The sequence below is a fragment of the Chrysemys picta genome, chromosome 2 (genome assembly GCF_011386835.1).
Source record: "Chrysemys picta bellii isolate R12L10 chromosome 2, ASM1138683v2, whole genome shotgun sequence".
Taxonomy (NCBI): domain Eukaryota; kingdom Metazoa; phylum Chordata; order Testudines; family Emydidae; genus Chrysemys; species Chrysemys picta.
Genome location: NC_088792.1, coordinates 212,785,004 through 212,807,625, shown reverse-complemented (window position 1 = coordinate 212,807,625; position 22,622 = coordinate 212,785,004). Strand labels below are relative to the sequence as shown.

The 22,622-nt window shown below is 44.1% G+C and overlaps 1 protein-coding gene and 2 long non-coding RNA genes across 10 annotated transcripts in view; 1 reads left to right on the top strand and 2 right to left on the bottom strand.

Moving 5' to 3' along the window:
• LOC135981702 (uncharacterized) overlaps positions 1-11,553 on the bottom strand; it is a 43,506-nt gene extending 31,953 nt beyond the window's left edge. Inside the window, exon 1 of the long non-coding RNA XR_010598837.1 lies at positions 11,499-11,553. This is a non-coding gene — a long non-coding RNA (uncharacterized LOC135981702). The remainder of the gene's footprint in view (positions 1-11,498) is intronic.
• The window catches only part of KCTD1 (potassium channel tetramerization domain containing 1), a 137,657-nt gene that overhangs the window by 37,327 nt on the left and 77,708 nt on the right, over positions 1-22,622 (top strand). For 2 of the 8 annotated variants that reach the window (XR_010598835.1, XM_008168583.4), the window contains exon 1: positions 15,210-17,524. The exons of 3 other annotated variants lie outside the window; for them this stretch is intronic. Coding sequence is in view for 2 of the 5 variants with exons in the window: in XM_008168583.4 (XP_008166805.3) it covers positions 15,686-17,524 (1,839 nt within the window). In the remaining 3 variants the exon portion in view is untranslated. Of the gene's footprint in view, positions 1-11,989; positions 14,630-14,981; positions 15,123-15,209; positions 17,525-22,622 lie in introns of those variants that run through there. 3 more of the 8 variants (XM_065585406.1, XM_065585410.1, XM_065585411.1) reach the window with 3 other exon arrangements.
• On the bottom strand, positions 11,799-15,127 carry LOC101952083 (uncharacterized). Its single transcript, XR_010598836.1, has 3 exons — positions 14,988-15,127; positions 14,163-14,229; positions 11,799-11,991 (listed from the first exon to the last, which is right to left on the bottom strand). It is a non-coding gene; the product is annotated as an uncharacterized LOC101952083 (long non-coding RNA).

Genomic DNA, 22,622 nt, shown 5'->3' with positions numbered 1-22,622 from the left:
CAGAGCAAGAGGGAGTCTCGTGTTCCCCAGTCTAACCTCTGAAGAAACAAAGCCAAATATTTGATATGGCTGATTTTACTGGAAAGCGTTTAGCTCTGGTGCCCAGATTACCAATGGATTTTCCCTGAAGGCTTATGCATCTTGCAGTGAATATAAACAGCATAGCATGGATCATAGTTCTCAGACAGCTGAGGTGGAATTCCTCTTTTGGGGTTGTATTGATCAATTGAATACCTGCATCCTCAGGTACATAGTATTGAATGATCAATACTATGTACCTGAGGATGCAAAGACGTGGCGTTTCCTGTGGGACTAGGAAATAATGGGTCCTATTAGAACAGAGAATTTTTCCACAAATTCATAGATTCCAAGGTCAAAAGGGACCTCCTGTATAACACATTCACGGGACTCCCCAAAATAATTCCTGTTTGAACTAAAGCAACTCTCTTGTCTAAAAGGGGCAGCAGGAGGAGCAGAAAAGGGTGGTGCCACTCAGCTGGGTTGTGGGAGACCCAGAGTTCAATTCCCTGCTCTGCCTGATGTGGAGAAGGAATTTGAACTTGGGTCAGCTCTCTCTCCGCAGGTGTGCCCCAATCACTGGGCTAGAGAGTATTCGTGGGGATTTGGATCCAGGGGATTTTGTTTGGGTTTTTCTTTTTTGACTTGTCCATGAAGTATTGGTTTGCGGTCATCAGCAGTATGTATGTAATGTCCATGTGACACACCTAGCCACTTCATTATCCACAAATCTCTTTCAAAACTGATTGATTACATCATTAAGATCTATACTAATGTCAATGTGTCTTTTTTTTTTTTTTTTTTTTTTTAAACACGGGTGTAGGAAACTGAATAGCACCATTGCATGTGTTCTCCGCTACAGCTATTGCTGTCTATACTGTGGCTGCTTCTTTCTTGACCAACTACTTCACATTGTGTTACTTTGGAGGTTCTTTTTTACTCCGTTCTAAAAAGCGGGCAAAAGTTCCTAAACATAAGCCCACCCCAGCATGAACAGGTAACAGATGACTGGGATTTGATTTTTGATACATTGTCCTTTTGAGACGGAATAGAAATTAATGTCTTTTATTGGAAGGAATGGGTCTCTGAGGATGACCTGGATGGTGAATCAAATGTTGGTTTGTCTGTTACATCTGTGAAGACTTGTTTGTTGATGTCATTTCAACTAGCTACTCTGCAGAGGTTTAGCCTATATTACTGACTTTGGTCAAAAAGCAGAGCCACATGGTGAACGGAGGTTATCACCGTACCATACACAGGAGATTTGCCTGATAAAGTTAAAAATTATTGAATAATCCTATTTTGGTGGAAACAAAAATGTGAGCATTTGATTTTTTTGATGAAAAGGATTTGAAAATTTTCATTTAATTTTTAAATTATTTTAATCAAAAAAATCATCATTTTGTTTCTGTTGTCAAATTATTATTATTTTATTTATTATAATCCCCTCCTCTAGCATCTCTTCCTTTTTTCTCCCATTGGAAAAGGTTGGGAAAAAGGAGGAGGGTGTCTGTGTGTTGGGGAGAAGTAGGAGAATAAGAGAATGTGTGCATTTTTCCAACTTTCTCACCTTTATTATTACTTTTGTGACCTTTTCGGGGGGGAGAGGCAGGAGTGAAAAATGAAAATGTTTTTCCCTACCACCCGCTTTTCCCTTCTTTCCAGTTGAAAAGTAAGAGAAGAAGTGTGACTTTCTCTCACTTTTAACTTGTATGACATTTTCCAGTGTGAAGGGGGGGCAGGAGGAGGAAACTAAAAACAGTGAGGAAAAATGTCCACTTTTTCCTCATGATTTTGAAACTAAAAATTAAATATAATTCCCCCCCACAGTTTTTTAAAAGTTGTTTTAAATTATTTTTTGGTTGACACTTTTTAATAGAAAACAAGTTAGCCTGCTCTAGATATAGCAGGCCTCTGCCTACAGGTGTGGTGTCCAGTTCAGTTCAGAATACCTGTGCTAAAATTAAAGTATGACAAAATAAGATTGTACGATTGGCTGGCTTGTTAGAGGTACAGTGGAGTGAGGTAATGCTCTCTGTCCTTGGATTTTGAGAGATACTCCACAAACTTTGTGTTCATGGTGAGACCATAGAAAAAGGTAACATCCACCCGCCGCCCCATATAGGCCTTTTATAAATGTATTTTGCAGCGTGAAGGAGAGCCGTTATTGATCTGTTCCAACTAGTGCCTTGAGCAATGACTGCTCGTTCCTTTACAAAAAGCATTTTTTCCTCTTGAATATGGGAGTTGCCTATGTAGTTCTGCCATGTTGTTAATGTGATTATCTAGCAATGAACCCCTCTGTACTTGCTGAAATAGTGGCATAAAATAAAATATAAAAAATGCATGCTGGAAGAAAATGATGTGCATGAAAAATACTGTACAGGAGTAAACTGTGATGAATCTGCTGAACAGTCACAGGTTGGCTGAAAAGGAAAACGCTCTTTAGTCAAGAGTGATTCGCTGAGGCAGCGTGGCATTTGAAGGTAGTTATCTTTGAGAGCCAGTGGGTAAGGAGCTAGAAAAGCTGCTCCCGACCTAGATGTGGAGCTGTGTAAAAATGGAACAGCAACATGAAGGGGCCACAAAGAATATCTTGGGCAGTCCTTAGCCCTGGCCAGGGGACCTGCAAGATACCCAAGTACCTCTAGAGCAGAAATGAACTAAGAGGGGAAACTAAGCTAATAGCAACCTTTTCTCCAGCCCTAGTCAAGTCATGTGTCAGAATGCTTATTGGGACCCACGAGATGACAGAACCTATTTGACATAGCAACTGAGGTGCCTCTGAGTTGTGGTACACTTGGCACTCTAAATACTAAAAAGGGATAGTGTGCTACAGGACTTCAGCAACCCCATCAGGTGGGGATGACTGCAAAAACCATAAAGAACAAGCGTGTTCATGAGATGTGCACTGCTTCCTTGTTTCAGCCAAAATATGGTATGAGAATTCTCTTCTTGTATTATTTCAGATGTGACCAGAGCTAGGAAGTGTATGTGAAAATTGATTTGCTGCCAATGGAATGTTAATTACTAATTACCTCAAAGGAATGTTAGGGTTTTCCCTGGTATATTCAGTGGTGTAGTGAGGTGCCTTCTCCCTTGACTTAATCAGAACAATTCAGTAGGAGTCAAGCAGCTATTTAAAAAACAAACCCTAACTCTCTTGGCTCTGACAAGGTCATTTGGGAAGGAGAGATGAAAAAACTCAAGCTAGCCCCTATTTGAGATGCAAGAGTTTTGCCTATCTCTAAATCATCCCAAAATAATCCTGGTCTTTTGAGGGAGTCTTTTATGTAACTCTATCTCTGTGCTATCCGTATTACTAAGATTCCATAAACATTCAGACACTGTTGGATTTAGAGGGGTTTTTTTTTTTATTTTTAAAACAAACTTTTTGAAGATCTCAATATCAAATAGGCCTCCCTGAGAAGAAATAAAATTTCTGAGGTTTTAATTAAAACTACAGAAGCCAAAAAAGAGAACTGAGGATGTGCAATGCTAGCTCTAGAGATGGGCAGAAGCATACCATCATTATTACAAAAAATATTGCAAAATAGTTTAATAAAGATAACCAGGTGAATAGTACTAGATACAAGTACTAAGACAGAAATAGGTAAATCTCTGCAAGTGTTCTCATGCTGTTCTGCCAAGATGCCTAAATGACTGAGGTCCAGGTTTTCAAAAGAGCTTTACACCCACTAACTCTTAGATCCCATTGGAAAAAAATTGGGAACTACTGTGCGATGAGTCTTCGTGGAAAAACTGGCCACTTCATTTAGGTACCAAAATGAGAGTATCGGATACAGAGGTCTTAGCATCCACTAATTGGGGCTAGGCACTCTTGAAAATCTGGTCCTGAACCTTTTGACACCAAAAGCAGTTCATTCTCAGTCTTTGACCCCTTTTCTGAGACTGTCAGCAAAGTTGCCAAGATATCGGGACCTATCCATTAGGAAATAGGCCCAAACTAACAACTTATTTCACACTGGCCTTGTATCCTTTGACGACAGCATTACCAACCCCAAGCATTCAAAAATCATGAGACTAGCTTTAAAATCATGAGGGTGTGGTTTTTTTTGTTTTGTTTTGTTTTTTTAAATGTAGGTTCTTTTTCTTTGCCTTTAGGGTGCACTCACTTCACATTTTCAAGCTTGTCTCTGCAACCATGAGAGCTAGAAGCTTCAATTTAAACAAAAGTAAAGTTAAACATTTTCATGCAATCTCTTGATTCCAGTATATGGAGCTTTAAGAGAAACACACAAAATTGTGAGACTTAAGGATTGGCAATGCTGTCATGGATGTTGCTGCATGGGCCGCATTAATACCAGTGAACAAAGGTTTTATCTGTCGTTTTTATGAATTTGTCAAACCATCCATTCCCTAGGAAACTTTACTTAAATTTGGAAAACCAGACTGATATAAAATGTCAGGTTGTTGGGACAGAGGTGGTTAAATTGTTTACAGCTGCCTGGGAATTAATAGACTTCCTTTCCTATACAGTATAATGCATCATATTTCTCAGCCAGGTGCAGGACACCACATGAGGTTGGTGTAGAACGTTCAGTTGGCACAAGAAACATTTTTAAGTCTTCACATATAACTGAGTTACCAGGGCTCAATAATAATTTTCTGGCAGATTAGTCGGGCCCTAGAGCAGGTTTTTATGATAATTAAAGCCAGAACGGAAAGCAATGGGCCTGGATTTCACACTTTTGTATCCTGATACACTGGGGCTTTGATTTTTGCAACTTGTTTTTCTGTGCAGTGAGTGCTTTGACACCATTCTGAAAGAAAGAAACTGACAGTACGCAAATAAATAAGCTAAATTGTAGGAACAGCTCCACAAAGGGGTAACTGCCACATTAACTTGGAGAAAAATATTTGAAATAACTTGATAACCATTTTCCAAGGCTGCTCATGGAGAGATTGTGCACTTGTACATTTTAATTGTGACCTTGTTTTTTTTGTTTGCTTGTTTTAACAAAGTTCAGAAGTCCTAAGAACCAAGGACTCCTCTATCAAATAATTCTATAACAATTTCAGCCCTGGAATGCACAAAATGATGTCTCTGAGATAGTCTGGCTAGACAGAATAATTTGAGTCCTTTGTTTTGTTTGTTTGTTTGTTTGTTTTTTAATGTATCAGGAAAGGAACCTAAATTGTGATCTTCAAATGGGGAAAAAACCCACTCCCACTGATTTTGATGGGCTTTGGATCAGGCCCTTAATCTTTCACTCTGATAAGCAAGCAGCTAACTAAAACAAGGGGCAGCTTAGTGGTGATGAAACGGATGTCTGAACAGGGTTGCATATTAAAAAATATACTTTACTATCCTTTTTTTAAACATACCATATGCCCAACAAAATACACTTGCAACGATCAGCAAGTTTTCCTTTTCTTCTGCTTTTAGCAGAAGTGCACGCATGCGCGCACTCTCTCTCGCGCGCACTCTTTGCTGTCTTTACTTAAAAATGTAGAACTGTTTCAGTTTTTTTACGGTCTTGAGTCTTTAACCTAAATAATATAGAATATATTTCAGCTGCAGCCTACATGCCTTAAGCTCTGTCTTACATCCTGGCCTCTGCCTTTTAAACCTCAAGCACTGAAATTCTGACCAGATCTCACCACAGACTTCACATGGATAGTTATATACACCAACATCATGTCCTAGTCCCTCTCAAGTGCCAGCCAAACCAAATTGTCATGGCATATAAACAATTCTGCTCATTTTCATTCCCATTAATATACTGCCAAACACACTAATAGTCTAAAACTTTTAGTGATATGAATAAAATACATGGTGGACAACAGGAAGGATATGCAGTTTATTCTCGCTCAATAAGGGGCTATGCTTTTTTTTCCCCTTCAAAGGATAAACTTTATATCCTAGCGTAATCCTTGGTGCATATTCTACTAATATAGTTTGTGTGTATAAATCTTACAGCATAACTAGAGATTTATATGTCTGACATTGCAGTGAGACGGCAATATTAATTATGTCATTCCATTATTACGATGCCAGAAAACTTCTTGAATTGGCCAAGAGCAGATGTAGGTGCAGGAATTATATAAGGCTAGGTCTACACTACCCGCCTGAATCGGCAGGTAGAAATCGACCTCTCGGGGATCGATTTATCGCGTCCCGTTGGGACGTGACAATCGATCCCCGAATCGACGCTCTTACTCCACCAGCGGAGGTGGGAGTAAGCGCCGTCGACAGAAAGCCGCAGAAGTCGATTTTGCCGCCGTCCTCACAGCGGGGTAAGTCGGCCGCGATACGTCGAATTCAGCTACGCTATTCACGTAGCTGAATTTGCGTATCTTAAATCGACTCCCCCCTGTAGTGTAGATGTACCCTAAGCCTGCTTTGCCAAAACAATACCAAATCAAGCTAAGATAGAAAAAAGAAACTAAATAATTGTATTTGAGTGTCAGTCATATCTGCATTTTCTTTGCTAAATCAGTCTGAGTGAAGCTACAGCAATTTTTAAGGACAATATGTTTTGTGCATCATCTGAGCGGATCCAATTTTAAAAGGGTTAAAATGTGTCTACAGAAATGTGAGGAGGGGTTTTCAATCAAGTTAAAGAACTTTAAGAATGGAACAGCCATACTGGGTTGGATCAAAAGTCCATTTAGCCCACTATCTTGTCTTCCAACAGTGGCCAATGCTGGGTGCCCCAGAGGGAATGAACATAACAGGTGGTTATCAAATGATCCATTCCCAGCTTCTGGCAAACCGAGGCTAGGGACACCATCTCTCCTCATCCTGGCTAATAGCCATTGATGGACCTATCCTCCAGGAACTTATCCGGTTTCTTTTCTTTTCTTTTTTTTTTTCTTTTTTTTTAAAGCCTGTTATAGTCTTGGCTTTCACAACATCCTCTGGCAAAGAGTTCCACAGATATTGTGTGTGTGTGTGTGTGTGTGTGTGTGTGTGTGTGTGTGTGTGTAAAAATACTTCCTTTTGTGTGTGTTTAAACCTGCTGCCTATTAATTTCATTTGGTGACCTCTAGCTCTTGTATTATGAGAAGGAGTAAATAACACTTCCTTATTTACTTTCTCCACACCAGTCATGATTTTATAGACCTCTATCATATTCCCCCCCTTAGTCATCTCTTTTCCAAGTTGAAAAGTCCCAGTCTTATTATTCTCTCCTCATATGAAAGCTATTCCATATTCCTAATTATTTGGCTCTTTTCTGTACCTTTTCCAATTCCAATTTGATTGGAAAAACCCACAGTTTTTACCCGGATAGACAGACACTTAGTGGTAGGGTTGCCAGGTGTCTGGTTTTTGCCTGGAATGCCCGGTTGAAAAGGGACCCTGGCGGCTCCAGTTGGCACTGCTGACGGGGCCATTAAAAGTCTGGTTGGCAGTGCTGCAGGGCTAAGGAAGGCCAGTACCAACCTTTCCTGGTACCGCACTGTGCCCCCGAAGCGGCCAGCAGGTCCGGATCCTAGGCGGGGGGGGGAGGCGGAGCACGCACAGGGCTCTGCATTCCCATTGGCTGCACTGAGTGAGAGAGAGAGAGAGAGTGCGCGCGTGTGTGTGTGTGTGTGTGTGTGTGTGTGCGCGTGCGCGCCTGTGGGCAAGAGCAGCACGCAGTGCCTCCTGTCTGTCTCCCCCCCTCCCCCCCCCCCGACCTGGACCTGCTGCTGGCCGCTTCCAGGACCCAGCGTGGTGCCAGGACAGGCAGGAAGCCTGCCTTAGCCTCAATGCACTGCTAACTGGGAGCTGCCTGAGGTAAGCCCGCACCCTAACCCCCAGCCCTGCACCCTCTCCTGCACCCCAACCCCCTGCCTCAACCCGCAGCCCCCTCCCACATTCCAAATCCCTCAGCCTGGAGCCCCCTCCTGCACCGCAAACCCTTCATCCCCAGCGGGAGCCCCCTCCTGCACCCTAAGCCCCTCAGTTCTGGCCCCACCCTGGAGCCCACACTCCCCCAGTTAGAGCCCTCACCCCCTCCCACACACCAACCCCGTGCCCCAGCCCAGTGAAAGTGAGTGAGGGTGGGGAAGAGCGAGCCACTGAGGGAGGGGAAATATAGTCACTGGGGGTGTGGGCTTGGGGCAGGGCAGGGGCGTGGGCTTGGGGAAAGGGCGGGGCTAGGGTGTTTGGTTTTGTGACTAGAAAGTTGGCAACCCTACTTAGTGGTGCACTCCTCACAACAATGACACCACAAAAGGAACTCCTAAAGTGCACTACAAAACAAAGACAACCATTTTACAATTACTACACTAAACAAACCCTTATCATATACTAGAAACCAGCTAGCTGTTTTAAATTGCAGTCAACATCACAGAATCAAAGAAAAATAAGCTGAAACATTAATATTTACTTAAACGTTAAATAATAATGCATCCATAGTAACCTCAAACAACTTCTGAAAAAGCTGCTAAAACTTCTATAAATGGGAATGCACCAATAAAACATTACTTCAAATGGCTCAAGAGACCTGAGAGTATAGCTCTTCTGTATTTTTGGGAGCAAAAATGCATCCCCTTCTTTTGCAGCTGAAAATAGGAGCATCAAAAGGTCTTAACTTTTTTTTTTTTTTTAAACACAACGCTTTTAACTCTCTCAATGCTAAATGTGTAGACCAGTGGCTTTCAAACTGTGGGTCACGACTCAGTACTGGGTCACAGAATGGAAGGCATGGGTCACGGCTGCTCTGGTCAGCAAGGCTGACCGGTCTGTTAAGTCCCATCGGTAGTGTTGCCCAGCTAAGGCAGGCTAGTCCCTACCTGTTCCGACACCGCGCTGTGCCCCAAAAGTGGGCCTCCTAGGTGGGGGGCACAGGGCTCTGCATGCTGCTCCCACCTCCGCCTAGGAGCCAGACCTGCTGCTGGCTGCTTCCAGGACGCAGTGCCTCTGCACCTCAGCTGCTCCGCTGACCGGAAGCCGCCGGAGGTAAGTCCGTGCCACAACCCCTTGTCCCAACCCTGAGTCCCCCCCGCCCCTCAAACTCCGAGCCCCTTCATGCCTGGCCCCACCCTAGAGCCTGCACCCTCAGTCTAGAGCCCTGATCCCCTCCTGCACCCCAACCTGCTGCCCCAGCCCAGAGCCCCCTCCCACACTCCAAGCCCCTCATCCCCAGCTCCGTTGGGTCATGGGCATCAACAATTTTCTTCAGCTGGGTCTCCAGAAAACAAGTTTGAACGCCACTGCTCTACTGCGTAAACACATCACATTGTGCCTGTTCCACTGGCTCTGTCCAGCGCCCTATCAGAGCTGGCTTAATGACATCCAGACAGTCTGTCAATGAACCATGCCTCCTAAACCACTCTATGCACATGGTCGTGTTCCATACCATCCATTTCCTCACCCTCCTACCCCACCCAGATGCCTAGTGACCGGACCTGTTACTACCTTCCAAAGGAGAGGCTCCATGGTGAGCCAGCTTGCATTTCACCTTCGTTCCATAGCCTGCCAGGAATATGGGTTGGTGGCTGTTCCATGGAGCTGTGACCATGGATGTGTTTTTGGTATGGTTCATGGAGTCCTCAACACTTGGCCTTTTTGCAAACAGAGGGAGACTCTGGAGTATACATACCCACAGTGGGCCAGTTTGCAGGCCCTTTTCTGTCTCTTCCACAATCTTTTATTAAAGTTTTGCTGCATATCCCCTCGCCCCTTTTTATTTATGTACATCCTATCTGTGGTCCCACAAAGTCCAGAGACTTCATCACTCTGCTTCTAGCATTGTCCAAGATGACCTCCCATTAATCCAGGAAGAGGAAGCTAGGAAGGAGGTGGATTATCTGTGACTGTGGGGCCTATTTTCTGTCACCTGTTTGTTCATCTATTCAATCAGAGTTTCTCTGGGTCGACTGGGTGGCATCCACTGACTCCTAGGACTTGTTCTCTGAGTGGTGGGCATTGTGGTTCTTTGTTTAGTGTCCTCTGAATTCCTTGTTTTTACTCTGTTTCCTCACTCCCATCTCTGTTTTTGCATTTTGTCCCCCATATGTAGTTGATCCTTGTTTTGTTTTTGTGTTTTTTGCAACCTCTTCCTTCCCTTCAGGGATGATCATTTGTTTTTTTCTGGGAGGAACCCACTTCTTCTCAAGGATTAAATAGGGTCATTTTAGCACTTCCCAAAACAGCCATTTCTCAGTGCAGCAGGAGGGACCTAACCCCTTACACTTGTTGGATCGCTCCTCTGGGTGGTATTCGATGGCACCCTTTTTTTTTTTGGTAATAGTGGGTGTCTTCTCAATGACCCCTTCCAAATCCCTCATTCTGAACCCTGATCTCCTCACCCCCACTCTGGTTTTGTTCTTCATTTCCACAAGCCACTTAGGTGACCCTTGTGTTCTGTTTCTCCCTAGCCTCTGTTAAGGGGGAAAATGTTGGTGTTTTCATAAATGGAATCCCCTTCTGGGCTCTGCCCATTACAGAGGGCTCAAATAGGCTTAGCATGTCCATTACACCACTTGACCTTTTAAGGATGGACTTCTGGGTATTTTTAGCTCTTGGGGGAAATCCCCATGAAGCACCTGACTAGAAGGGACGCATGACCAGGAAGAATAATGGGGACCGGTGACTACCTACAAGGACTATATGAGAAGTAGACTGAGTTCAGGTTGAAGGAGATTAGGAACTGGAAAGATCTGGTGTGGGGCTTTTCACAGCAGTCTTCAAAAGGATTTCTTCCCCAGGCAGCTCTGTGGAACTGGTGAGCTGCCTGTGCAGAGGGATCGGGACAGGAGCAAGACTAGCGGGAAGCTGTGATAAAAGGCCTCAAAGGGCTGGGGAGCTGGATACAAGGGTAAAGAGTTGAATACCTTTAGTGTAAAACCATTAATAAATCAGAACCCAGAGAGGAGGTCCTAATTTGGAATACTAGTTCTGTGGCATATGAATACTTAAAGGGATTGGGGGGGGGAAAGGGAAACTGAGGCCAGTGGTGAACATCAATGGGGCAGGTACGTTGATAGTGTTACTTGGTGTTTAACATCCTGTTAGTTAAAATGTGTTTAATACTGCTTGGAATATACATTATTTTATCAGTGTGCACAGGGCTTATGTTTGAACATTGTAGGACTTGGGCCTATTCTCCGTGCTCATTGCAGAACTGGGGTTTTGAGCTCCATGGAAGGTGGAGTAGATGCGTTGATTAGGGTTTAAGTAATACTATGACAGTTAGAATTAGATGACTTTGGCAAAGAGGTTGAGCAATGTAGAATTTATTCTCTACAGTCCAATCTAGTTTTAAATGTCTTGAGCAATAGGGTTTCCAGTTCTTTTGGGATACACCTGTGCAGGCTAAGTCTCACCTCCAGGAAGACTTCTTACCTGATATTCAAGATGAACTGTTAATTTCTCCCCAATTACAATCCATTGTAAACTATTTTTGTTCTCTAAATTCCCTCCTGTTTGAGGTGTCTAGAATATATAGTGATGTTTATATTAAGGTTGCCCGGTGTGTCCTTTCTCCTCTCCAACCTCACTCAAAGTTCTTTTACTTACTTACTCATTATGTACTTGACTCCACATGCAACTCCAGGTCTCTCAAGGTTGTAGATTTCCTGTAATCAGGAATCAATGATTGAAAGAACACCCAGACACAGAAGCTGTCAAGCTGATGGCTTTTCTTTTTTTAAATTTTAAAAATAAGTTTTTTATTTCCTTTTGCCCTCAGGGGTACTGAATTTTTTTAGATACATGCGTTCATGTTTTCTGTGATCCTCCTATACAATAAAAGCAACATTTTTTTAAAAATGGAAGTCAATTGTTAATTAGCTAATCGTTTTTAGCGCATATGGGAATTACATTTAGAAATAAACTCTAAGACACTCACAGATCACTAGCCCTTGAGATTGATTTTTTTTTTTTTCCGAAGGTGAAGAATTTCTCATTGTCTTTCAGGTCTTATCCACAGCATAGTCTCTCAGCTTTGTAAATGTCTGTTCTGACTTAAAGTCCTCCTCTGTGTACAGTCTCGTAGATTCTGGCTCAGGACTGGGCTGCAAATAGAAGATGATACAAATAACTTTCCATCAGGAGATTATTTGGATAGAAAAAAAAAAATCTCCCTATATGATGACTGCCTTTAATACTCTGCTCAGTTGCATTAGTGCAAGCACAGTAACTTCTTTGACTCCTGTGTAATTACTCTGGTGTAACACAATACTCCTTTCAATTATATTTTGGGCATGGTAGTTGAGCACTTTTTCTGAAGCATCATGTTGTGCTTATTTCAAATTTGTCTAATCCTGTTCTAAAATTTGTACATCAATTCTACATACTAATTTGTCTCTATTGCAATTACCGTTAATAATTTTAGTGCAGCAGAAAGAGTGCTATCGCTTGGGTGAGCTTCATGTATATGTTCCTCCTCGAGTGGCTATACTGAACTGAAGCTTAGCCTTGTGTAAAATAACTGGCTGTCTGGTCTGTGACTCATATGGATTACCTAAACTGAAAATTGTTCTAGAAGGCTTAAAGAGTAAAAGTCCTTGGTTCTCAGCATTAAAGAATTTCCTACAGATTAGTATACCCGCTTTAATCACCAACCATCAATTTTGCAATTAAGATTGATTTCAGGTGCAATGACTGCCCATAGTAGCAGCGTAGGGCAAATATTTATTTCAGTTTATAAAACTATATCAAGAAATCACCTGTCTGACAAAAAATAGCCGCAAACTGTTCAACAGCCAACAAAACTCCCACAGTACTAGAGGTGGAGTGGAGGAGGAACTTAAATTTGTATTGAATCTGAATCTATATCAGGAACATGCTATCCTATTTGAACTTCATAGTATAGTGAGAAATATCAAGCTTTGCCTACAAATATTTAGCTGAATGGAGTTAGAAAATTCTTACTGATGAAATATAAACTGAACTGTGCCATACATGGGTGTAACTAACCTGTTAGTGGAGGTGCAAATAATTTATTTTTTTATTTTGGGAGGGTGCTCTGAAAATCAGCTTTCCATTGAGCATAAAGAGAGTTCTGTTCTGAGAATATAATAATGGTAATCTTTTTTGGGGGGAGCCCTCATCCCACAGTAATTTTCTAATATAAATGCATGTTACATGCAGTGAAATAGAACCAAGGCTAAAAAGGCTGTAAAAGTGAATTTGTAGTCTAAAAAGTGACCAAAAATGGCAAAACTTTATTAGGCAGATCTGCTTTCTCTGAGTATTCAGTTTCTTTGTTTTTATTTATTTTAATTTTTCCACTCATTACTGCAAAAACATGGCAGCATAAGAAAAAAATAGATTTTTTTGTGTGTGACTGATCAACAGAACTGTTAACTAAGACAGACAGGTAGCCCTACAATAGGATCTCCATTTTGTTCAAATTATGCCCTCTGTTTTATCTATGCAGCCCAAGTGAAGGCGATACACATGCACAACTGTAATTGGAAGCATCATTTGGCCTACTGACTCTTTCTGGTGGTGAAGCACACACAAAACACCATCTTGGCTTTCAAAGCTGGTAGGTTTAAAAACAAACAAACAAACAAAAACACACACCTGTAAACTCAGAACTTCTGATCTGGAAATTGACACACTACATGTAGAACCCTCCAGATCCTGCTTTTACCAAGTCCCTTGTCAAAATATGATCACACTTTATACTGTAGTTACTTATAGGTGAGCCATATATAGATAGAAGCAGAGGCCTTCTTCTCAAGAGAGGTAGGATTGCTATCATTCTTTCACATGCTCCAATAAGATTACTAAAGAATGTGCACTCCCCCCTTCAAATTTTCCCTCTTAGACTAGCTTTGTATTATTCATCCATAGTTTTTATGGATCATTGTACTGCAGAACTGAACTCCATATAAACTGCCCCCTACCATGGCTCCAGACATTACCTGTTTATAAAAGAGAGGATTATTAATGGTAAGCCAACAGGGTGATAGACTCTTGCAAATAGACTGAGGTGGGCATTTTAAAACAAATGAAACTTATTATTAGAGTTAAAATGTGTTATGGGTTCTTTGTGACATTTGTGCCATCTCGGAAAGAGGTGATCCAGTTTAACAAAATTGCTCTACAACCAACCCCTTATTATAAAAACAAAATTCACTTGGGGAATGTCAATAACTTTCCATCACCTTTTGTGGATCACAATATCCACAGACTCCCCTTTTAACTATTAATCATAGCTGGGGTATTCTGGTACCTGTTCTGACTGGTCTGTGTCTTCACATGATTCCTTCCCACCTTTGTTCTAGCTGAAAATACACCAACTACAGAAAAGGGTGGGGAAAGAGTATTTTGGTCAGTGAGGAGGATAGGGGAGGAGCAAAAGCACCGAGTAAACCTCAATCAATCTAGCCAGATTTGTGATATTAAGTAGTGATGGTGTTTAAAGTTTCTGATCACTTCCTTTCTATATTGTTTGGGGGGGAGGGGGGAGAGTTGTAAAAAGAAGACGCTGCGTATGTTTTCGTGCTGCTTTGACTAAGTTTTTGAAAGCTTACAATGTAGGAAAAAAGTGAGAGGAAGGGAGGAAAATGATCAGAATAACACGGAGATAAGTTTGTGAAATCTTCAGAATGCCATCAGAAGGAAACGAATGATAGACATGGGAAACGGAGCATGACTCGGAGCTGCTTAGAGGGTTCCAAACTGTTGGATTTTGCCACGGTGGGATCTAGTTTTAAAATGATGAAGCTAAAAATAAGTTTAAGGCTTTTTGCAAAGCTGCAGTCTAGGAAAATGTTGGTGCCTGTGCTCAGCAAAGCTAGCGCGGCGCTTTGCGTATGTGCAGCTGCCTGTCCCAGCGGTCCGGATAGATCTGGACTGCCTCGTTGCCTGCGGAGTGTTGTGTGGGTTTTCCTAGCCCCGGCGGCTTCCTGTGCTACTTGCTGGTTTCTTAACAACAAGGCAGGAAACAAGCGGGCTGTTTGCAAAGCCCGACACAGCAAGGCTGCGAGTCGGTTTTTAGCTAGCAGTGGGGGGAGAGCAGATCGGTCTAGGAAAGGACTTTGAGCGGGACTTGTACCTACTGCCTAGACAGCCGGGCCTCTACTCCCCGGCCGCTGTAGTGTCAAGGAGCCTGGGCCGAAGCGGCACCGAGGGTAACGGGGAGCCAGGCTGAAGTGATGACACGAAGTTTCACTCCTGCCGGAGTCCGAGAGTGAGTTACACGCTGCTGCTGGGGGCTTGGTAGAGCGGCGAGGTAGGGAGGAGCCGAGCCGCCCGTGTGCGGTGCCTGCGCCCCTGTGTCTCACCTGCTGCCGCTCTCGCTGCACCGCGGGGCCGGGGGGAACGGGCTGCCCCGCGCTCTCCCTTCCTTACCCGCTCGAGAGGCTGGTCCAGCGCCCAGCACGGGGCGGGATCCCCGGGCTCTGGGGGGCGATGAGGGGCGGGGGGCCGCTGTGCTGCTCGCCAGGCATCACTTAGAGCCCGCGGGCTGGCCGGCAGGGAGTGAGGGTAAGTAGCTCCCGCAGCCTGGGTGCTGAGGCCGGCGCTCGCTCCGCTGGCGTCCCCCCCTACCGCGCACCGCCGCATGCCTCGCCGCGCTCTCCCTTCCTTCTCCCGCCGCGCGACAGCCCCCGCCGCCGCTGGGAGCGCGCGGCCCCTTTAAGAGCCCAGCTTTGCCTCCCGGTAGCTGAAGGTCATTAAACACAAAAGCTCTCCAGCGCTGCGGTCCAATATAGCGCATGCGCCCTGCCCGAGGACTGGCAGGGAGACGGCAATATGGCGAGAATGCCTGGCAGCGGCGGCGACTGGAACACCGGCAGCGGCGGCGGGGAGAACAATGGGGGGGACCGGCCGCCGGGCCGCGGCGGCACCCACCGCCCCCACCACTACTGCAGCGCGGGGGAGGACGAGGACGGGGAGGACGACGATGAGATCCAGGAGGTGCAGATAACGGGGGACGAGGAGGACGGCGCCGATGGGGGGCTCCTGCTACTGGACGAGGAGGAAGAGGAGGAGGAGGAGGAAATGGGGCTGGAGTGGGACGGCGAGGAGGAGCCGCTGGAGCCCGAGCCGGTCCTTATGATCAGTATGGACCGGGGCAGCGGCGGGCTGGACTCCTCTTGCGGCGGCGGTGGCGGCCGCCTTGGAGGCGGCTGTGGCGGCGGCATCGGGGCAGCAGCAGTTGGGGGCGCCCCAGTCCCCGCTAGCGCCCGGGGCGCGGAGGACTCGGACCCGGAGACCGACCTGCTGCTGCAGCGCCCCGAGCGGGCCCGGCTGAGCGAGAACACCCGGCTGGCCACCCGCTACGCGGTGCGCATCTTCCGGGAGTACCTGAGCGAGAAGTCCCAGAGCCCGGACTTCGAGACCATGGACAAGGGGGCGCTGTGCCGGGTGCTGCGCTCCTTCTACGCCGAGGCCCGCTCCAAGAGCGGCCAGCTCTACTCCAAGTCCTCGCTCATCAGCATCCGCAGCTCCCTCAACCGCTACCTCAACGAGCCGCCCTACTGCCGCACCCTGGACCTGACCAAGGACCCGGAGCTGCGCGCCGCCAACCTGACGCTGGCGGCGGTGATCCGCAAGCTGGAGGAGCAGGGCGCGGGGCCGGTGGTGCAGAAACAAGCCATCACGCGGGCGGACCTTCGCAAGCTGTACACCTGCAGCGTGTTCAGCACGCAGAGCCCCTTCGGGCTGCTCAACAAGGTCTGGTTCGAGACCTGCATGTACTTTTGCACGCGGGGCCGCGAGAACCAGCGCGAGCTGGAGGAGGACTCCTTCGGGCTGGCCATGGACGAGGACGGCCGCAAGTTCGTCTACTTCAAGTCCCTGGGGCCCTACCACAAGTCGCGCTCCTCCTCTTGGAGCAAGAAGCGGGCGGAGAGCAGCGACGAGGAGAACCTGCCCCGCATGTACGAGACGGGCACCGAGTTCTGCCCCTACTCCAGCTTCGTCAAGTACCTGGCCAAGCGCAACCCGCTCTGCAAGGCCTTCTTCCAGCGGCCGCGGGACCACTGCAGCGAGGGCGATGTCACCTGGTACGAGAACAAGGCCATCGGCAAGAACCTGCTGGGCACCCGCATGCAGATGCTCTCCAAGGCGGCCAAGCTCTCCAAGACCTACACCAATCACTGCATCGGCGCCGTCTCCATCGCCACCCTCAACAGCATCGCCGGCATCGGCACCAAGCTGGGCGGGCACCACCCGCACCCCGCCGGGGCGGCAGGGGGCTGCTACCCCGCCGCCCAGGCCATCCTCAACGGCGGGCACCGGCACCGGCCCCCGCCCGCCCCAGCCAACACCTACATCCTCCCCAAAGACAGCGACGTCCCCCACGTGAAGGCAGAAGCGGCCGCTGTGACCCCGGTCAAGCGCTCCCTCTACGAGGCGGTGTACACTGGGGCGGCCGTGGCCGGGGGGGATGCTTGCGGCCCCTCCTCGTCCCCCAAAAGACTCTGCCTCCGTCCCGCCGAGCCCCTGGACGCTGCTACTGCCGCTGCCTCCGTGGTGGTGGTGTCAGTGAAACACGACCCCCTGCCTCTCCTCCTCCCCGAAGCCAATGGGCACAGAAGCACCAACTCACCCACAGTAGTTTCACCTGCTATTGTTTCCCCCACACAGGTAACAAGAAAACCCGACCCATCTCTATACACAACCCCCTCTTCGCTTCCCAAACCCTCCCCCGCCTGCTCCAGCCAACACCAGACCCCTTTGCAAGGACCAAAGCACAGTGCACACCCTGGGAGCAGTCCCAGAGCGGCCACACTTCAGACAGGCAGCTGCTGCCTCTTTGGCCCTCTAGTGCAAGTCTCACTGTACAGGCATGAAATAGTCTTGTTGCAAGTTACTAAACTTCCGTGCTTTCTCCCTCCCTCCCCCCGCCCCCCCGGAGCTCTCTAAGTAACTGCACTGGTGTTGGCTGCAAGTTTGGGCTCTCTGTGACTTAGAGCAAGCTTAGTGTTAATCACTTTGTTTGTGAGAAGAAGGAAGTATGAAATCCCAAATCACTGCTAAGCAAAAGTTTAGAATTGTGTTCCCAGAACAATAGGATTAGTAAATGGACTGTGCAGGCTCCTGTTTTCTTTTTACAGTAGAAGTGAGTTATGTAAATAAAGTCAAAATATTAAATAAGAATTTGAAAGATAATTAGCATGCATGGTGTTCTTGATGTGCTAATGAGTTGTTTAAATAACCTCATAAATGCAGGAAACAGCCAAGAAAATACTCAATTACACCTTAGTAAGGAGGGTGTAATTTTAAACTGTAGAAGTTCTCAAGAGAGTTAATTGACAATTGCATTCATCTTGTGTATTTATTAAAATAGCTCTGTTTCCTGGCAACCATTCTTTAAAAAAAGTAAATTGGCTTTATTTGCACAGTTGCATTAGTTATCATTGCATCAAAATAGACCGTGTCCTATAATGTCAAAATATATAGTAACAGCATAATTCCTTGAGTTAGCCATAGTGTAGCTGTGGAATGAGATCAGATTGGGTAGGTATGTTTCATATAAGCAAAGTAGCCTTGTCAAAAACATTGAATAGGTATAGGTCTTGGTGTATGCATCAACAACCTTTCCACCTGCACACATGCACCCTTCCCCCAATCCTTTACCGTTTATTTATTTATTTTATTTATTTGGTGTGTTTAAACCCAAAGTTACCTTAGGACACTTAATTAAAAGAGATACTGAAGAACACTTACTGTTGAGTTGGAAATAGGAATTCATTCTAACTAAATCTGTAAAACTTTCTTCAGTTATGTTGCACTCCGTGTTTCGGGCAATACTTTTAATGCTAGCTGCAGTAGGTGATTACAAAAAACCCTCTGACATTCTGGTGGTCAAGCAATAATCATCTGTCATAGGCCTGAAAGAGCACTGTTCAGTGAACACAGGTATATGACATGCCTGAGTGGTTTCCAAAGTGGATATACCAGTTCTGGACAAACTGACCCTTTCAAACAGTTTGCCAGCTAATCAACTAGCCTGAAGGCTAATTGAAAAAAGAATCTTTCTGTGAATTATAGTATTTATGTTGTCTAAAATACATGTGACCTCTCCTTACTAATGGGGGTTTTGGTTACTGAGTGCAGTACTGTAGTTTGATCTCCTGCTGTGTATATCTGGTGTCTTTGAATAGCTTAGAGGGTTGATTATAAGCAGATAGTGTTTTTGTTCTAGCTTATTATTTCAGATATAAGCTAACTCTATTCACTATATTTTTAACCATAAACTTACCCATTCATTGGCTTATGACTTGGAAAGAGATTTTAAAACTTTAAAGGTATTTTAGTTTAGAATAGCTCTGTGTACGTGAGTAAGGAAGAGACAAAGGGAATAAGGCTTGACAGACAGATGTGTATGAATAAACACACTTTTACTTTTATCAAGATGGGCCACTTTATTCGTCTTAGTTAATGTAGTTCTCCTTGAGTCATAATACTGTATGGTTTGATACCAGGCCTTACCTTGAAATTTCTACTACTTATTATAATGCTTACATAAAGTTTACCTAAGGAGAAGTTTAAGTGCTCTGTTATTATTATTATTTTTTTTTAATACCAATGACAATTGCAGACAAAAAGCAAGGCTATTAAGACAGAAATATATAAAGTAGATTTTAAGAGACACAGGATGTTTTCTTTCTTGACCTTATCAAGAAAGAAAATGAGCACTCAGTGACAATGTTAGCATGAATTTTGATGTAATTATATGGGAACATTCAATTCATCCTTGTTTAGCTCATTTAATGGTGAACAAACTACACACTCTCTTCTGAAGAAAAGACTCATTTTGCTTTCTTTACAAAACTGATTAATTTAAATCTTTACTGATACTTGGGGGAAGTTAACTGCTCATTCCAGCATCAGTTGGAACAGAAGTGCATTTTTTTTCCTTATGGGACATATCACAGAATGAAAATATCTTTGCTTTATAAATGTAGGATAGATTTTTTTCCCCCCATTTTTAAATAGAAAATCAATGTTAAACTTTTTCTCCTTTAGCTACCTTTTGAATAATATAGCTATAATGATCAAGGTCCAGGGCATTTCCTGGGGAAATTAATGACTGGCTTGGGTTAATGGCCCGAGGCATTGCTTCAAGCCATCAGCTCTCCCAGCTGGTCATTAATCCCCAGGAAATGCCCTGGCCCTTCATCGTTATTGCTTATAAAAAAGACTTTCTAGGCCTTATTAACTGAGTAGATCTCCTCAAGCGGTGTGATACTGAAGTCCATTGTTATCAAGAAATCAGTAATATTTGTCAACTTGACAATTGCAGACTGGTGTTTTTATTGACCTCTATTATGAGTTTATTCATAAAGGGACAGATTCTGCCTCCCTAATGGCATAAGGAACGACTCAGTGTGAATAAGTGGCAGAATCTGGCCCACCATGAAAACTGGGTTACATAGTGTGTTTACACCTGTGTATATGTACATTTTTCATAGCGTTAGTGACTTTAAGCAAGTTATAAGAGAGGAGTGAAACAAAAGTATTAAACTGGATTTATTTAATTTATTTAGTTGAGAGTTTGAGAAGGGTATTGATTTTATGGATTATCATTGCTGCTTCATCTTTCTTCTTAACCCTGAGATGTCTTTTAGCTCTGTTTGCAGAACTGCTGTAGAAGCCTCCTCCTGAGCCAGGGAAAGGTACATTAAGTGTTCATCTTGACACATTTTGATCCAGCTATTGCTTTAGGTTGCAGTCCTGAGAGACATTATACAGTATATTTTAAACATACAGTACTGCACCATCGTGCTACCACCTTCCCTTCAGTCCTTATTTGCTCTGAAGCGTAGCAATTTTCCTGCCACTAACAACAGTACTTCAGCTGAAGTTGATGACAGAGGGATGTAATTTAGCCGTTGTTCATATCTAGTATTATTGAAAGATGAATAATAGCTGAAGTTTTTAAGCTTTTGATGTTGTAATGTGGTAGCTGTTGAGATTTATAGACTTGATACATACGGAACTTAGTACAGTTATAATAGCCAAAAATAAGTCTAAGAAAACAGACCGGCTTCTGCCAGGGGGAAAAAAATTACCCATTGTTTCAGAAAAAGCTTCTGCTATGGTGGTTCTGTAGCATAATTGTGTTCTAGGTACTTCTGAAGAATTCCATAAATATCAAAATATATACCTACCAAACTTAAAATAGTTAAAGCATGAGCAGTGTTTGCATTTGTCATCACTCTATGTTGCAAGTGTTTCTCAGGCTTTCGAAGTTGAAACCAGGGCCAGCTTTCTGTTACAGAGCATGTGAGTTTTCATTGCCTTAAATGCTTCAAAGAAAAGCCATATGCTGACAGAATTAGAAAGCTGGTTCTGATTTCAAGTTTTGAAAAGGCAAGAGGTGGGGGAAAAAAAAGTACTTTATCTCCTTAAGTATGCAGCAGACACAGCTGATAAGACTGTCTGGAGTTTTGGTTCGTTTTGCGGTACAACCTTTTCTGCTTGGTTTAATTCTTGAAACTAGAAATATAACATTACTATAAAACTGGAAAAATAATTCTGTTTGCTTTAAAATTTGTGTTTGTACCATAGTAAAACCAAAGCCTAGTGCTTGGTGCTGTACAAGCATATATGACAAAGTTACTTAGAATGTAGACTCTTCAGAGCAGGGCTCTTGCTTTGGTATATGTTCATATAGTGTGTAGCACAATGGGACTGGGACTCCAGGCACTACTTTAATATCTCCCCCCTCCCCCCCCCCAAAAATAAAAAAAGACTCATGCTTCAAAGGCAGGAACACAAAAACAGGGTGAAGAGTGATTGGCAAATAACAAGTGGGGGGTGGGTGAGAGAGAGAGAGAGTTCATGTTCATCATCTGAGTCAGATGCCACCAGCAGAAGGTTGATTTTCTTTTTTGGTGGTTTGGGTTCTGTAATTTCCGCATCAAAATGTTGCTCTTTTAAGACTTCTAAAAGCATGCTCCACACGTTGTCCCTCTCAGATTTTGGAAGGCACTTCAGATTCTTAAATCTTGGGTCGAGTGCTGTAGCTGTCTTTAGAAATCTCACATTGGTATCTTCTTTGCGTTTTTGTCAAATTTGCAGTGAAAGTGTGTTGTAAAACGAACAACATGTGCTGGGTCATCATCCAAGACTGCTATAACATGGAATATATGGCAGAATGCTCGGTTTTACTTGCAGGGGATATACAATTCTCCCCTAAGGAGTTCAGTCACAAATTTATTTAATGCATTTTTTTTTTCACTTTCAGGTGACTAATTAAGTGGGCAGTATTATCTCCCGTAAATGTAAACAAACTTGTTTCTCTTATCAGACGGCTAGCCTTGTTAGTCTGGATCTGTAAAAAGCGACAGAGTCCTGTGGCACCTTATAGACTAACAGACGTATTGAAGCATAAGCTTTCGTGGGTGAATACCCACTTCGTCAGACGCATGTTTCTCTTAGCGATTGGCTGAACAAGAAGTAGGACTGAGTGGATTTGTAGGCTCTACAGTTTTACATTGTTTTTGAGTGCAGTTCTATAACAAAAAAACCCTACATTTGTAGGTTGCACTTTCATGATTGAGATTGCACTGCAGGACTTGTAGGAGCTGAATTGAAAAATACTATTTATTTTGTTTATCATTTTTTACAGTGCAAGTATTTGTAATCAAAAATAATATAAAGTGAGCACTACACACTTTGTATTGTGTTGTAATTTAAATAGATATATTTGAAAATGTAGAAAAACATCCAAAAA